The 14,374-nt window shown below is 43.0% G+C and overlaps 7 protein-coding genes across 7 annotated transcripts; 1 reads left to right on the forward strand and 6 right to left on the reverse strand.

Annotated features, from left to right (window-relative positions):
* Window positions 1-350: 350 nt before the first annotated feature.
* On the reverse strand, window positions 351-1,672 carry BDB00DRAFT_830589 (t-SNARE). Its single transcript, XM_053124044.1, has 7 exons — window positions 1,639-1,672; window positions 1,524-1,579; window positions 1,108-1,426; window positions 916-1,011; window positions 735-841; window positions 570-664; window positions 351-492 (listed from the first exon to the last, which is right to left on the reverse strand). Exons 2-7 carry the CDS (start codon window positions 1,553-1,555, stop codon window positions 416-418), a joined length of 726 nt encoding a protein of 241 aa, XP_052978239.1. The 5' UTR covers window positions 1,556-1,579; window positions 1,639-1,672; the 3' UTR covers window positions 351-415.
* Window positions 1,673-8,097: 6,425 nt separating this feature from the next.
* Window positions 8,098-8,414, forward strand: BDB00DRAFT_873810 (uncharacterized protein; the record flags this gene model as incomplete). The annotated part of the gene is made up of 2 exons (XM_053127143.1): window positions 8,098-8,211; window positions 8,301-8,414. 2 exons carry the CDS (start codon window positions 8,098-8,100, stop codon window positions 8,412-8,414), a joined length of 228 nt encoding a protein of 75 aa, XP_052978240.1.
* A 121-nt stretch (window positions 8,415-8,535) lies between these two features.
* Window positions 8,536-9,270, reverse strand: BDB00DRAFT_873811 (uncharacterized protein; the record flags this gene model as incomplete). Its single annotated transcript, XM_053127144.1, has 2 exons — window positions 8,536-8,856; window positions 8,977-9,270. The coding sequence occupies 2 exons, from the start codon at window positions 9,268-9,270 to the stop codon at window positions 8,536-8,538; spliced, it is 615 nt and encodes a 204-aa protein (XP_052978241.1).
* A 132-nt stretch (window positions 9,271-9,402) lies between these two features.
* On the reverse strand, window positions 9,403-9,649 carry BDB00DRAFT_873812 (uncharacterized protein; the record flags this gene model as incomplete). The annotated part of the gene is made up of 2 exons (XM_053127145.1): window positions 9,403-9,486; window positions 9,563-9,649. 2 exons carry the CDS (start codon window positions 9,647-9,649, stop codon window positions 9,403-9,405), a joined length of 171 nt encoding a protein of 56 aa, XP_052978242.1.
* Window positions 9,650-9,760: 111 nt separating this feature from the next.
* Window positions 9,761-10,079, reverse strand: BDB00DRAFT_830609 (uncharacterized protein; the record flags this gene model as incomplete). The annotated part of the gene is made up of 1 exon (XM_053124045.1): window positions 9,761-10,079. A coding segment is annotated over one exon (198 nt), but the record flags the coding sequence as incomplete, so codon positions are not given.
* A 446-nt stretch (window positions 10,080-10,525) lies between these two features.
* Window positions 10,526-10,917, reverse strand: BDB00DRAFT_830616 (uncharacterized protein; the record flags this gene model as incomplete). The annotated part of the gene is made up of 2 exons (XM_053124046.1): window positions 10,767-10,917; window positions 10,526-10,648 (listed from the first exon to the last, which is right to left on the reverse strand). Exons 1-2 carry the CDS (start codon window positions 10,890-10,892, stop codon window positions 10,526-10,528), a joined length of 249 nt encoding a protein of 82 aa, XP_052978244.1. The 5' UTR covers window positions 10,893-10,917.
* Window positions 10,767-11,652, reverse strand: BDB00DRAFT_830617 (uncharacterized protein). The gene is made up of 2 exons (XM_053124047.1): window positions 11,129-11,652; window positions 10,767-11,039 (listed from the first exon to the last, which is right to left on the reverse strand). Exons 1-2 carry the CDS (start codon window positions 11,535-11,537, stop codon window positions 11,032-11,034), a joined length of 417 nt encoding a protein of 138 aa, XP_052978245.1. The 5' UTR covers window positions 11,538-11,652; the 3' UTR covers window positions 10,767-11,031.
* Window positions 11,653-14,374: the final 2,722 nt, after the last annotated feature.

Genomic DNA, 14,374 nt, shown 5'->3' on the forward strand with positions numbered 1-14,374 from the left:
CATACTTCGCATCGGTTCATTCAAGTTCTCACTGTCATCAGTTCCATATCAGGTTTCAACAATGCCTGCGCAAGGGCTTTTCGCATTTAGGACAGTACACAAAATTAATTTACAAGTGATAGCAATCAAACAAGGTCAATCAACTACAGTGCGAGAAAGGGGACTTGACATTTTTTAGTAGGTGGATCAGCTAGTGCTCTCTATGATAATTGAAAAATAGGCTAGCCAAAAGAAAAGCATCATCCCAATCAGTTACAGTAGCAGCTACAATATCACCCTTAGTCCTGATACAAAATCACGATGATATTTTTCTACTTTAGATGTGAACGAAAACATTATCATTTTGATCTCCAAAAACATATTAGTAATAATAACAATAAAGTATGATAAAATTATACAAAGGATATAGATATATTTAAATGACGATGACAAGTACTAGCAAAATGATCAGGACGATAATTAGACAGCAAATGCAATAACCTGACTTGGATTCTACGTAATTAATGTTATGTTAGAGTACAATTCTTTTAGAAACAAAGCCAAGACAACACGAGCCAAGAAATCTATACCTTCTTCTTGTTTTAATATAGTCTTGACTCTACTCATTGCCCTCTGTAACCGTCCTTGAGAGCGATCCACATGGTCACCAAGATCATCTAGTATCCTAGTAACAGCGAGAAATCACAGTTGGATGCCAGTCAAAGGTGGTCGAGCGTATGTTAAAAAAAACCTACATGGCTTGATCATCAAACTCATGATTCATAGTACCAGCTATTTCTTTGAGATTGACCAGTGTCCCTGACATGCCATCCAAGTGTGTGTCTTGCTCGTTCATCATCATCTATGTATTTTGACGTGAATAAAAACGTTATCTTGGCGCTCTTTCTTTTTCTGGTTAATTGAAGGAATGGATACCATTTGTTGCTGACGTTCGTCCTCGATAAATTGATCATTGTCTTCTTCTCTGACACTTCGATAAGAGCTTGAGCCCTCTCCTTCGGAAGGAGAACCCTGATCGCACACAACATTTCATTAAACAAAATATTCTTGCAGACACACATATCCGATGCCACTTTACTAACTTATTCATTCATTGTATCATCTTACTTTGCCTGCCCATCGTTTCTTTGCTGGTGGATTAGCCATGGTATTTCGTATATTTTGTATCATGTTTCGTGATTCTGTCAAAAACGAGCGTCGAGAGTTCAAATCAGAAGTGTTCAGGTTAAATTTGCCAGGGTTGGCTTGCGATACTGCAAAGGCTTCGTCTAAATCGTCGAGATCCTGTTCGATCGCTTCGAGGCACGAATTGAGCTCATCGGCTGTCCACAAGAGCTCTTGATTTTTGGGAGAAGATACTGTTTGCTGAATGCGTTTCCAAGAATCGAACAAGGTCGATGCGTTATTCAAGGCTTCTTCCACCTGGCTAGAAATTTTACATTGTCATCACTTAAGTTTGTGCACCCATCTTGGCGAAGCCAATTTGTCTGCTATACAAAATTCCTTTCCTCTGGTATACTTACTGCTTGACAACGAGAAACGGATCGTCTTCCATAATCTGTTAAGTTGAAAATGTGAACTGCCGTATGGTTTAGTAGACTAATTTTACAGTGAATGTCTTTTAGTTATTAGAATTACCAATAGTGTGCAGACAAAGCTTAGGTTAAAGCAGCAACATCCATGCGGAGTAATTCAAAGTTTTGCTTGTGCCGGAAATGCATACAATGCGACCTCGGAATGCATAATGGCACTCGGTTCCGAGCCACCATCACAACTCTTCCATAAACGCTCGACTTTAAAAATGAAGGTGAGCATGTGCGATTTCTGATAGCATTTCATATACTGAACCAACTGTTTGTTGCTGTTGCTATCATTACTTTATACTGCATATTTTCCTTGTAAGCTCATTCTGTTCAGAAAGAAAATTACACGGTTTGCGGTTAGCATCCAAAAAATCAAGCAGGGTATTTTTCAGAGTGATGATCACAGATGTAATCCATTACTATGACGACGGGCTAAACTTTCATGCAAGCATTAGCAGCAAATTAGTAAAAGAAAATTGATATCTTCAACGATGGCTAATGTATAGGCAGTCTAAAATAATTGCGAGCTATTCAATTCATGGCGAGAAAAAAAAAAGTTAAACAATTTTCACATCAAAGCATCTTCTGTGGTCTTTCAACGATGGCTTATGCGATGCGATACCTATTCACCCGAACTTTATCAGAAAGGGAGGAAAAGATTGTTTGTGATAGCACTTCTTGACGGCTACTACACAGATTCACATGATATCTGTAATGATCGTTCAGTAGCTTAATATTTAAATATTTTTGATCCGTAATCTTTAATTTTGGAAACGCGGAGCTACCGAAGACTGCATTGATTCAATCTTCTTCTATTGACAGCATCGTTTTTTTTTGTTTTTAATGCTATAAACAGCATCTTTGTATATCGATAGGCACAGCTGTAGAAATAATAATTGATCTCGAGTTGCTGTTTAGCTAATTTGGTAGTATGGTAAATATAGTTACAGGGCTGTTTTCATGTGAAAGAAGCATAAGCAGCCCCTTTGTCAAACTGCATAAGCATGGCAACAACATCAATAAATTTACTGAATAATAATGTTAATCTCAGGCCTTTGCTCCTGTCTTGTGTACATAAAACTACATGAACGACTACGACGAAATGTTCTAGCAGCAAAAGAATTACTTATATTAAGCATCACGTTGTAAAGTAAATATGTCACATAGAGCTGTTGTGATTATGTACTGTAATCATTTCAGCGTCAGATCCCAAGGTAGGAGGTAGTTCTAGAATGATCATCCAGGAAACAGCCATCATTTATCGTAATACCGTTACTGGCTGTAAATGCAGCGGGAAGATTCTGAATGTGCATGTGAAATAACCAACACTGCAATCTGACATTCCGCACATCCAATGATAGCACTAGTATTCATGGGTGTTACAGATAACAATATATCACACTACACGTGGAGATCGTATCTGTCCTCCATATATGCCAATTTATTTGGTTACAATGGCATCACCATTCACAGTAGTACTATGTTCAAACAGAACAGAACAGAAACTCCCACTCTATGATGATAGAACTCACGCGCATTTCATCTAACAATTAACAAACGCCTCGGCGTTCTTCGTTCCTTAAATCCGCGAGTTTGTCGGGAACAAGAATATATACCTTGAAGATCAATAGTAACACAGTAATTCATGCCCAACACAACAGTATCTCAGAAACCAAAAAGAACTCTATGTGCAAGATCAGTCCGCGGATCAACATCACCTACGATAAAAATGAATATTATATTGAGTGACTGTGAACGCTGCGCTCTTTAAAGCATTCTCGCTCTAGTCTCGTCTAAAAGGAAAAGGAAGAAAAAATCCTGTTCGGCGGCAACAGGGAAAAGGGCTAAGGTAACGGGTAGGAACAAGTTGGGGGAGGGGTACTATGGAGGTTTGTCTATAGAGAGGGGTGACCTATACTAATTTATAAGTGGGTAGAGCGATTTGGCTTTCTTTGTTCTTTTTCCATCCAGAGTTAGCGAGTGGAGGATCAAACCACTTTACAAAAGCGCGGCCGGGATCGTCGTCAAGGTACTGTTGCTTATCACTGTCGGGATGCTGGTGGGAGTCGAGTCGGCAAGGATGGTGCAAACGGTTGACCAAATTTGTTGCAAGTAGTGTGGTGTGCAGAGGTGGGTTTGCGTTGCGAAATCTGGTTCAAGATGTACGAGAGCGGGTCGAGCGCTTGTTGTGGCGAGAAGTTAAGTCTTGATTGCATGCGTAGGCATTGGATGGAGTGTTGTTTGTTAAAAAGCTCGGGTGGTTGCAGTCTTGCATATTTTGCGACGCCCACCAGACAGCCATTATAGTCGCCAGCGGACACATCTGCTTCGCTCTAAGGAGGACATCGGAAGCCAAAGGATTGGGTCAACACCAAGTGCTGGTCTACATGCGGTAAGGGCAATCGCACCTGTGGGTACATTGCGAGCTAGTGATGGGTTGTCTCGAAGGTGCTGCCGGATAATGGCTTTAAGGGCTGCAAGGCTGATAATTTCTTGTACTGTATTACTGGCATCATTTGCCAAATGGGGGTGTTGCAGAGTTTGTTCCAATGACTGCTCGTTTGATTGGTAATGGAGGGCAAAAGTGTAGTAATGAGAGCATCCTTGGGCAATAGCTGTGCACGGCACAGAAATTTTATTTGTAAGATAGTGGTGCGTTCGCGCATGTTGGATAAGTTTGCAATATTTCGCAGTACTTTAGTGTCTGAGTAATCGTGAGCACCGTAGATCATACGAAGGCATTTGTTTTGGGCTGTGTCAATTACGTTCAACTGTGCACTTGTGATAGAAGTGATCGCTAGACCGTGTTCGAATTTGGGTCGTATAAATTGAGCAAGGCGGCTTGACAAGAGTCGTGATATTCCAGAGGTGCTGATGCCGATGCTTGTTCAAGATACGCATGCTTTTGATCGCTGCGGTGCTGTTGCGGGCAATCAGTAGCTTGCCATCCAGGTGGCCTTCATGATTGATTGGTACGCCTAGGAATGAAAATGGGGTGGCTGTGGGGATGGTGGTATTGTAGAGTTGAAAGGTATGAATTCATCGGGAGTTTTAAACAATGACACATTTGCTTGGTTTATATCTGTAACCAAGGTGGAAGCGGCTGTCTCGTATGTGTTGCATGGATGTTGTGGTGTCAATTAGTACAACATCATCTCATCAGCGTATAAAAGGCAGCGTATATGAGTCGAAATGGGTGTTGGAAGTAGTGGTGGTCGGAAGTCTTTAGTGAGTTCCATTGTGGTGTTTGATCCTCCAGTCCTGATAATCTTTGACAATCCATTGATATATAGGAAGTACAAAAATGGTAACAAAATGGAGCCTTGAAGGACTCTAGTGGTTGGTGAGAACCGGTGAGACACATCGTTGGATATCGCCGCTACGTTTACCTTCCTCCGTATTCTCCTGAACTGGATCCAATTAAGCAGTTCTGGTCGGTTGTCAAAAGTAAGTTTAAGCGAAATACGTTCCTGGGAAAAAGAATCGCTCATGACTAGAATTAGTGAAGCATGTGATAGCTTGTATTCAGGTGATTTCAAAGGCTTTGTTTCTGATTCTACTAAATGATGTTTTGGTGAGTGTCTCGACAAAGAAAGATTATAGAGTCCCAGTATAAACGAAATAAAAAGAAGAAGGAGGAATTAAGAGGAATAGAGGCATAAGTGGTAAATGTGGTTTCTCGGAAAAAATGGAACCTATGCCAACATTATCATGATTCTGAGAACATTCAACTTCCTGTGCCACCACGAATAATCTAGCCTTGTTATAACCTTCCCCCTTGTTTTATTGTCACTGGCGATAAAGAAAAGGCAGAAGTCGTTAAGCTTGCCTGCCCTTGTTGTATTGAATTGTTGGACAGCAGCACGTTTAAACTTGGCGAACATGTTGCATCTCATCTTTCGAAGAAGGAAAAGGCCAGTACTTCTCTTGAAGAAAGGTAAACTTGACTCATCACGTTTTGAGGAAAGAAGAGCTAGGCTAAGAAGGATATATGAGCCAACTCCCTTTTTCATTTTAAATGGAAGAAGGTCAATTTAGCAACAGCAAGGAATTGGACGGAGAAGGTTACGACTATGAAATGAATGTTCAAACCAAATCCTGTAATATTTCTGGGATAGATTATAAATTGTGTGACATATTAAGAATTAAGATTAAATTTTTATTTAAATATAAAAATAAAGAGGATTCAATAGATATATAATATCCATCTCATCATGTCTGTTTATTAATAAAATATGTATTTTGAAATAAGCTTTTTGAAAAATAAAAAGATCACATTTATGTAATAAAAACAGATAACAATATATAGAGGTAATCGAATTAGCATTTTTTAAGTTTTTTAAAGAATACAAAAAGAACATTTCTATGTTTCACCATATATATCTACTAATGTTTCTTTGAAGTTCAAACATTTTATAAGGTTTAGTGCTTAGGAATCAATTTGAAACAAAATAAAGTTTTGACGGTTATAAGGCGAACGCACCATACTTTTATTTTCGCCGTTGTGAGGAGAAGCTACGGCATACATATAAGTTACATTTTCTGATACAGATACTACTATCTAGCGAGAGCTATACACATCACAACCGTTAGTTGCATGGCAAATGCGAGATTGACAGAATAAAACTTAACACAATGTACATATACTATGTATATCGCAGGACTATGCTGTTATAATGATACAAATATATCATTTAGGCACACCTCATGTATTAAAATATATGTAATCTCATCACACATCCCAACTTACTCTTTTTGCCATCTCTCCTGCCCTTAATTATTATGTAAGCATCCCAGTGGTCTTGGCTGAATCCCTCTATCCATTTGATGGAGCATGTGAAGGTTCCGAATGCCACGTTACACTGATTCCTTTATTCCGCAAGTACGTATGTATATCTTGATCTGGTATGATGGGAATTCGGCGCGCTCATGTAATCTATTAGTGAACAACCTCTCTACGTAGCAGATGCTCTTGTTTGCATGTCACTTTTGATTTGATGTACGATTTGATTGAACGCATAAAATTTATTGCACAAAGTAATTCGAATAATAAATGTTTCTATACACTAGTAGATATACATACCACTGCTAGGAAATATTATGTCCTCATCTCCAGTCCTACAAATGTTAGTCAGTTCTTATCTGCGGTAATGATAGCCCCTTGTTCTTTTTTTTTCTTTTTTATAAACTTTTAAAATCTTTCAGTTTCGGTTTTCTTCCATATCTTCATTTTGTGAGGCGTGACATGTTTTAAGTTGCTTTGGCGCATTGGGTTGGTGCATTATGGTAGGATTCATGCACCGCTCGTTCCTGAGATGATATTGCCTTCGATCCGACTACATTTGTTTCTTGCGTTGTAATAGTGACTCTTGATGATTGTGAGTTCGAAATTTGATTTAGCTTTCGTTTAGACTAAATATATAGATGTGTTTTAATATTGGCTATTGATGATCTCGTCGTAAAGATTAAACACGGCATCATCTTTGCTTCTACTTACCGTTGGTTTCTTTGATGATTACATTGGTATTCAGTTTGATATCGAATGTTGTTTTTTTCTTTTACTTTTGAATGTAACGCTTTTTTAAATTCTTGATTGGATGTTCGTCTTGTATTACTTGCGCAATTGCGTCATTTTTGTAAGATGAATTGTGTTGCAGTAGTGTCGATGCCGATTTATAATGTAATGTTGATATACATCTCGTCGTAACCTTGCTTCAAAGTACTGCTACTGTAGGCTTTTGATGTAGTACTGAAGTGTCTCGCACCATAGATAGTGTTTCTTTGTTTTGGCAATGGTATGGTTCGTTGCATGGATTCCGCCTCAGTTTCCGATCTTGTGCCATTTGTTGCTTGTATTTTTTTCTTTTCTTTTTTTTGTCTTTTTTTTTGCTTTTTCTTTTTCTTTTTTCTTTTTTTTTATCTGTCATGTTTGTGGGAGCTATCATTACCTAGACATTAACTTACCAGTCATTTGTCGGAGGAGACTTGTACGGGACTTCCGGGAAGCAGGGCTTCGTTGTAAGAAAGTTTTCGTAGATAGTTTACTACACTGTAATTAAGTGAAATTTTACTTAGTTATGATTCGAATGTAACAATTACATTTCTTTAGACTGCTTCTTACCATAATACAGATACTACGATCTGTTTGCTACGCTTGGCGTTATCTCGATTCCACTGCAATTTCGATGTGGATAGCCACTGTCTACAGCTCTGGGGACAAGTTTTTCTTGTTATTGTCGAATAGTGAACGGCGAGTAGCAAGTATCGTATCTCGCTATCTCCTCTGTGCTATCCTTTGGCATGCCGTGAGAGCGTATGTGTATGCCTATATTCAAGGTACCGTCGCATAGTAACGTGTGCAACCGTCCTAACCAAGAGAGAATTTGTTAAGTACGCATGATCCAAGTGTTGTTGATTGCTTCATAATTTTCATATTTAGGCTTGATATCACATATTCACCTGTAAGGACTCTCATCAATAACTTATTGCGGCTAGTGCAAGCTAATCTTCCGCCATGAAAATTGTCTCAGCACCAAGAGCATTCGCTGCAGATTCGTTTGAGCAGTTGAACTTGTCGTCCTTGATGGTTCTTGCCGCCATTGGAATGACGCTCCATTTTGAGTTGAAAGTTGTCGCGTCACACCTTTGCTGTCCCAAGAAGAAGAGATTGATATGGGTACCGTCGCCTTGCTAATTTAACATTGTCCAATCGAATAGCCAGGTGTGCTTGCTGCATTTTCGGAACTGCCTCCTTCAATAGTTCATTGCTCTCGCATCTTTAGTCACTTAAGAGGCCATCGCTCCATGATTTCGCCTTATGCCTACGCGTGAAGGTGAATATGCCCCAGACAAATGAATGTATGCGAAATTGGATTTGTAGTATCTGCGAGACGTCGTCAAGGTTTGTTTTTGCTGCCCCTTGTTATGTTGTTGCCAAGCCCGCATTTTTGTGTCAATCGCGCCCTGTTGTCGCTCGTAGTTGCTGCGGGCCGATTCCGTCCATGTGTGCGATCTGAAATTTGTTGCCCATTGCATCTTGTTGCCACTTGTTTTTTTTTGCCATCACAATAAAATAGTTGATGATTGATTGTGGGCTGAAATTGTCGCTTAGTTTCTTGTCACCGCAACGTAATAACGGATAGACCGAGTTACCGTAGTGGCGATTTGTGTATTCCATGTACTCGACCAGTCGAATGTGCTGCTCCGCATCATGCACCGCTGCAAATGTTGTCAAATGAGCTGTATGTCGTCCTAGTTTCTTGCCGCTCTTGCGCTTGTGTTTAATTATTATCACGTTCAAGTCGTATATGGAGATAATAAATCAGCTCCCTTCGTTGATTAAAAGCTGTTCCCTTGATTCTTTGCTTTTTTTTGTCCCCAGAAGCAGCGATACGTAGAAGTAGTCGTCTTGTTGAATGATGTTGATTCGTCGGACAAACCGTCTTGTGTGCTGTCGCCAAACGTCGATGATGTGCCCTTTTGTACTCCATTGCCACCATTTGAAGTTACCACCTTTGTTGATTGAGCGTTGTTGTTGTTGCGACAAGCCCCTGTTGCTTTGTTGCCATGAGCAGACAGTAGATCCGGTTTTTTTTTGCCATCTCATTGATTTGATGCTGATATGGTCCAATAGTTGTGGTGTGCCCAGCTTTGTTGCCATCATATCGGAAATTGACATTGCTGACATTGCTTATTTGTTGGGTTAAGGTTGTCTCGCACAAGTCCTTGAAAAGCTTGAGATTTATGCCGCATATAAATAATCCGCGAAAAGGTCATGTCGCCTGTGTTTGCCACCGATATAATGTTCACCTCGAATGAGTCATGCCAAAGTAGCCTGTTCGCTAGGCCTTGCAGCTGCTTCGTCTATGCACTTGTTGTATGCATATGCTGTAATCTTCGTGATCTGTTTGAGTAATACAGATATCCGCATCAGTTTGCCGCCATAGCGCCGCCAACAGACAATAGATTTGCTGCTTTACCTGGAATTTCTCAATCCATGTTTCATTGAGTATCGCGTGTTCTTGTTTGTAAGCCAATTTGGAAGAGCGCCCGTTTGTCGTCGCCATTACCGTGATAGTCTGTTGTCAAGAGACTGATCAAGCCAAAGACGGGATTCTCGCAAGTCCCGGAGTTTTTTACTCGGCTAGCTGGAAATATGACGCCACCTGTAGCAGCATAACCATCATGAATCATCCACCAAGACCACACGAGACGACGTGATCAAGCCAAAGACGGGATTCGCACAACACCCCGAATTTTTACTCGGCTAGCCTGGAAAGCTGACGCTCTCCATCGCGGCGTACCACCCACACCGCTGGCCGAACACCCCAACCCGGACACCCCAGCTTCACGGAATCCGGAGGCAAAGGTGGAGGCTGAGGCTGGACTAACATGGCTGTGACACTGACTACAGCCGGTGGAGGATCCAGGATATGGAAAGGGCGAGGACAACTCCGGTTGAGCCTTCGGTGGCAGGGATTGGGTGAGCAACATTGCCCTGGTTGCCAGGGCTTACGCAGGAACACCATCTTCATGAGCTGGAACTGACTGGGATGACAACCTTGGGAGAGGAATAAATTCCTAATATTGGGCCCCTCTTCGCCTTCTTCACACCACATCCGTGTTGAATGCGATAAGAAGAAGGGAAGAAGGAAAGGAAAGAGGGTATATCAGTTAGTAAGCCTCTTCTTATAAAAATGGCCGTAAGCATAGTACGTACCGTAATCATACAAGCATGACACCTTGGGTTGTCATTTGCTGTCAAGAACCGCCGCTGTACATGTGTCTCGATGGTGGATTCCTGCTGCCTACACAACCAAAGCGTTGCTCACCTCCCCACCACCGGCTCAACCGGAGTTGTCCCCATGTGCCCCCTCCAACCCCTTCACCCCCGGTGGCTGCAGCCAGTGTCGGCGCCAATGCCAACCCCAACCGCCTTTACCTCAAGAAACCATCCACTGAGATGTCCGGGCCGCACCCCATCGCCTGACGAAGGCGGCGACCGCCAGACACACCAAAGCACCGTGGCCGAGACGACCACCAAAGCCGAGAACCAGACATACGCTCTACTGGATATGAAATTTAACCATGAGCATTTCATCCAAACTAGGAAGCTTCCACAAATACATGATACGTTACCTTCACCAAGAGCCCTAGGACGCGCCCAAAACGACAGGCACACACAAGAAACGATCGCCCAACAACCATGAGCCCAAACCCACCAGGCAGAAAAAGAAACGATGACCGAACAAGGTCACTACGCAGCACGAAACAGAACAGCAAACGACGACATGGTAGAACAGAAGGCATAGATGGCATAGACGGCATAGACGGGCATAGGAGGCATAGACGGGCATAAATGGCGGGATGACAGGAAAATGACGGCACAGACGCGGAAAAAAAGAAGACGACAACACCAGGGGAGAGGACAACAAGGAACGGAATGGGCTTAAACGCCTGTTTAAAGAAGCATTTCTATTAGTATCTAACTTATAGCACGTAACCTATTTCAGACAGTAAAAATTGACATTTTGGCTGTTACTTACCCTCGTACAAGCCGCGAAGATCGCTGTCCTGATGGACAAGCGCGAACAGCTGGCTTAACACCTCTTGAGAATCCTCCAGCGCAAGGATCTCCAGCAACTGCGCGTCGTACTTGGAGATGTTTGCGATATCAACCACCAACAACTCTATGAGTTCCTCTGCGTCGGTCTGTGGTGGTGGTGGTGCGGAAGTGGTAGTGGCGGCAGGAGGCGAGAAAGAAGACGAAGCAATGTTGTCGCGAGCAACAGGCGCAGCGGAAGACGAAATTGGCGGCATTAGAGGTGGAGGAGCAGGCGGAGCAAAAGTGAAGTCGAAGGACGCGGATGAAACTGTGGCGGTGGTGGTGGTGACAGGAGGCGGAAGCAAGAAAACGAACGGAGTTGGTGGTGCGAAAGAAAAGGTGAATGGCATTGTAGCCGGGACAGTAGCGGTGGCGGTGGTGATGTTGTTGTTGTTGTTGTTGTTGTTGTTGCTGGCAGCGGACGGAGCAGAAGAGACGACGGCGACAGGAGACAAAGCGGGAGAGAAGACAGGCGACAGCATTTCCACGTCAGGGGACGGAGCAGAAGAGACGACGACGACAGCAGACAAAGCGGGAGAGGAGACAGGCGACAGCATTTCCACATCGACGGACAAGCTGCGGTGACGGGTGCGATGGCGAGGGTGGCGCCGAGGAGCAAGGAACGACGGCGGAATAGGAGGTTGGCGAAGGTGGTGATGGCGGTGACGAGGGTTGCCGCAAACAGAGCGCGCAACGGGAACGAAAGGCACAAAGGCCAGCACAGCGGCATCTTGGTAGCACGCTGGCTCTTCGACATGATCAACCTCCGAAGGAACCACAGCTGCGGAATCACCCACTGCTGGCAGAGTCGACAGATACTCAAATACCTGAGGCTCGGAGGGTTCGAATGAAGCCTCGGGAGGCAACATCTCCACATCCTCGTCAATAAAGGGAGCCTCGTCAACAACTGCTGAAGAGAGCGAATCGTCAAAGTCAGGAAAGGAGGAGCTCGCTTCCGCCGACACAGCAGACAAGGACATATCAACCGCTTTTGGCGAAGAAGGCAAGACATGACGGTCGGCTACTGGGCTCGAGGGCCGCGAAGCACACAACGCGTCAAGCTGCACAACTTGCACTGCAGGACTTCCACTATCTGCTGGAGTTGCTGTGTCCAGCTCAGGGCAGGCATCACCCGTTTCTTCACCCTGGGCAACCTCAACCGCAACAAGCAAATTGTACTCTTCTGCACGCTTTTGCCGGTAAGCACGCTCCTCGCGAAGGCGCTCCAGCCATTGCTGCTGATAGAGTTGCAGGTTGCGCGGAGAGAAAGGATCGTTCGGGTCACTTGCAGTCGTGCACGACGAGCTACCGCCATGCACAGTCGCAATGCGGGGAGTCACGGTGTCCACAGAAGACATTCCAAACGAATGCGCAACTGCAGGCACTGGTCTCTCCATTCCACGAACAGAGCTTTGGAGCACAGCAGGCTCTTGAGCAACTACTTCTTCAAGGTCCGTAAAGGGACTAGTCGGCAGGAAACTGGACAAAGCATTGGTCAACGAAAGCACCAATGACCGCAGGACAAACGACAGCAACTTGGTCAATAAATGCACCAATGGCCGCAAAACAAACCACAACGACTTGGTCAACCACGACGGTGGTGACGGCAACGAATCATAAAACGCTTTTGCAAAGACAGCAAGAAGCACGAGTAAAACCAGTATGGCAATATACTTAGCCAAGAGCAGTAACAGCATGATGGGAACCATGAGTACGCCGAGGAAGACGCAGAGAAATTCAAGCAAGAACATGACTTTGAGATGTCAGAAGAAACGATAAGGCTTTGGTAAAGAAGAAAAGAGGCGAAGTCGCGTAGCCCAGCTGGCCTTTAAGCCCAGAAATTGGGAGCCCGCTCGCTCTATAACTTTTTTTCGTAATCTGCCCCTTCCTGTCAGAAAGTTTGCTATGGGAACAGTATCCATCGTTTATTACCATGGCGGTTCCTTTATTCAAAAAATAAGCTGTTTGAAAGAAAAAAAAGTGGCTGCAAGTAAGCTGATTTGAGTAACGGTTGGACATAGTTCAATTTCCCAAACTTTTATTAATACGTAACAAAAGTATATACCGTGGCAGCAGCAATTCTCTATGATATCTTATAATTAATGGACACATCGTGACGCTGCTAAGATTCGTCTTTATCTCAGCATTAAAAGAAAGCAAGTTGTAATTGCATACTCAAGAAGTCGAGGTCTATCTTTTGCGGAAACAGTAGATTGTAATCTATACAACCATGTAGGCATATGTTTTCATTTTTGTCAAAAACAACATGTCCCTGTCTATAGTCTATGAATAAGTTTGGCACTACACATATACACCACGGTGAAAAGGATTGTGGAAAAATATTATTCTGTCTGAAGTTTTCTTGTGTGAAGTCGGGTGAAAATGGCAATTCATATATTTTTCACAAAAAAAAATAACAACTGTTAACATTGAATAACAAGTAGTAGTTACAATAATTCACAGAAAAAAAAAGCATCAATTAGTTATAATATATATATCTAGTAAGCAAGAACAGGGAACTCCAATTTTTTTTAAAACGATTTCCACTACTATTAATTGTTTATTTGCTATATACAGCGATACTTCATTGTGGTCCATTGTTACAGCTATGGTTCCTATGCTCCTGTAGCTCCTGATACTGCTATTGTTCTGTTATTCCTTATTTTTTTGGGGGTCGTCCTCGTCTCTTGGCAGGTTTCTGCTGGGTGTTTTGGTCAGTTAGTTACGATGTTAGTGCTGTGGATCTTGCTCGTGCTGCATTGCGACGCTGCGGTCAGTGTTGCTAGCAGAAGGAATCACTTGCTGAGGGGAACTTGTTCATAAAGATGTGTCAGACGGACTATTAGCTTGCTGTATAACGTTATCTGATGTGATGACCGAGTCCACAGGTGTAAGAAAAGCACAAGCACTTGTTCGCAGCTCCAATGTTCCAACATATCCAGCTCCCTGCTGATTAATTGCCTGTGCCGCTCGAGAAGTTAGATATGATTGTTCGCTGGAGGAAGGAGATGGTGATAAAGTCCTGCGGTATGCTGAGGTTTCTTGTCGTGCATCGATGAGTGGTGCAGTGAGGGCAATATCACCTTTGGGCGAAACATGATAATGGAGAATATTGCTTACATGCGACGAACGCTCGCCACTGATACTAACATAAGAAACAAACGCTGTAAGTACGTATAATACCATA

This window comes from Zychaea mexicana (assembly GCF_025766255.1).
Source record: "Zychaea mexicana strain RSA 1403 chromosome Unknown BDB00scaffold_52, whole genome shotgun sequence".
Taxonomy (NCBI): Eukaryota; Fungi; Mucoromycota; class Mucoromycetes; order Mucorales; family Lichtheimiaceae; genus Zychaea; species Zychaea mexicana.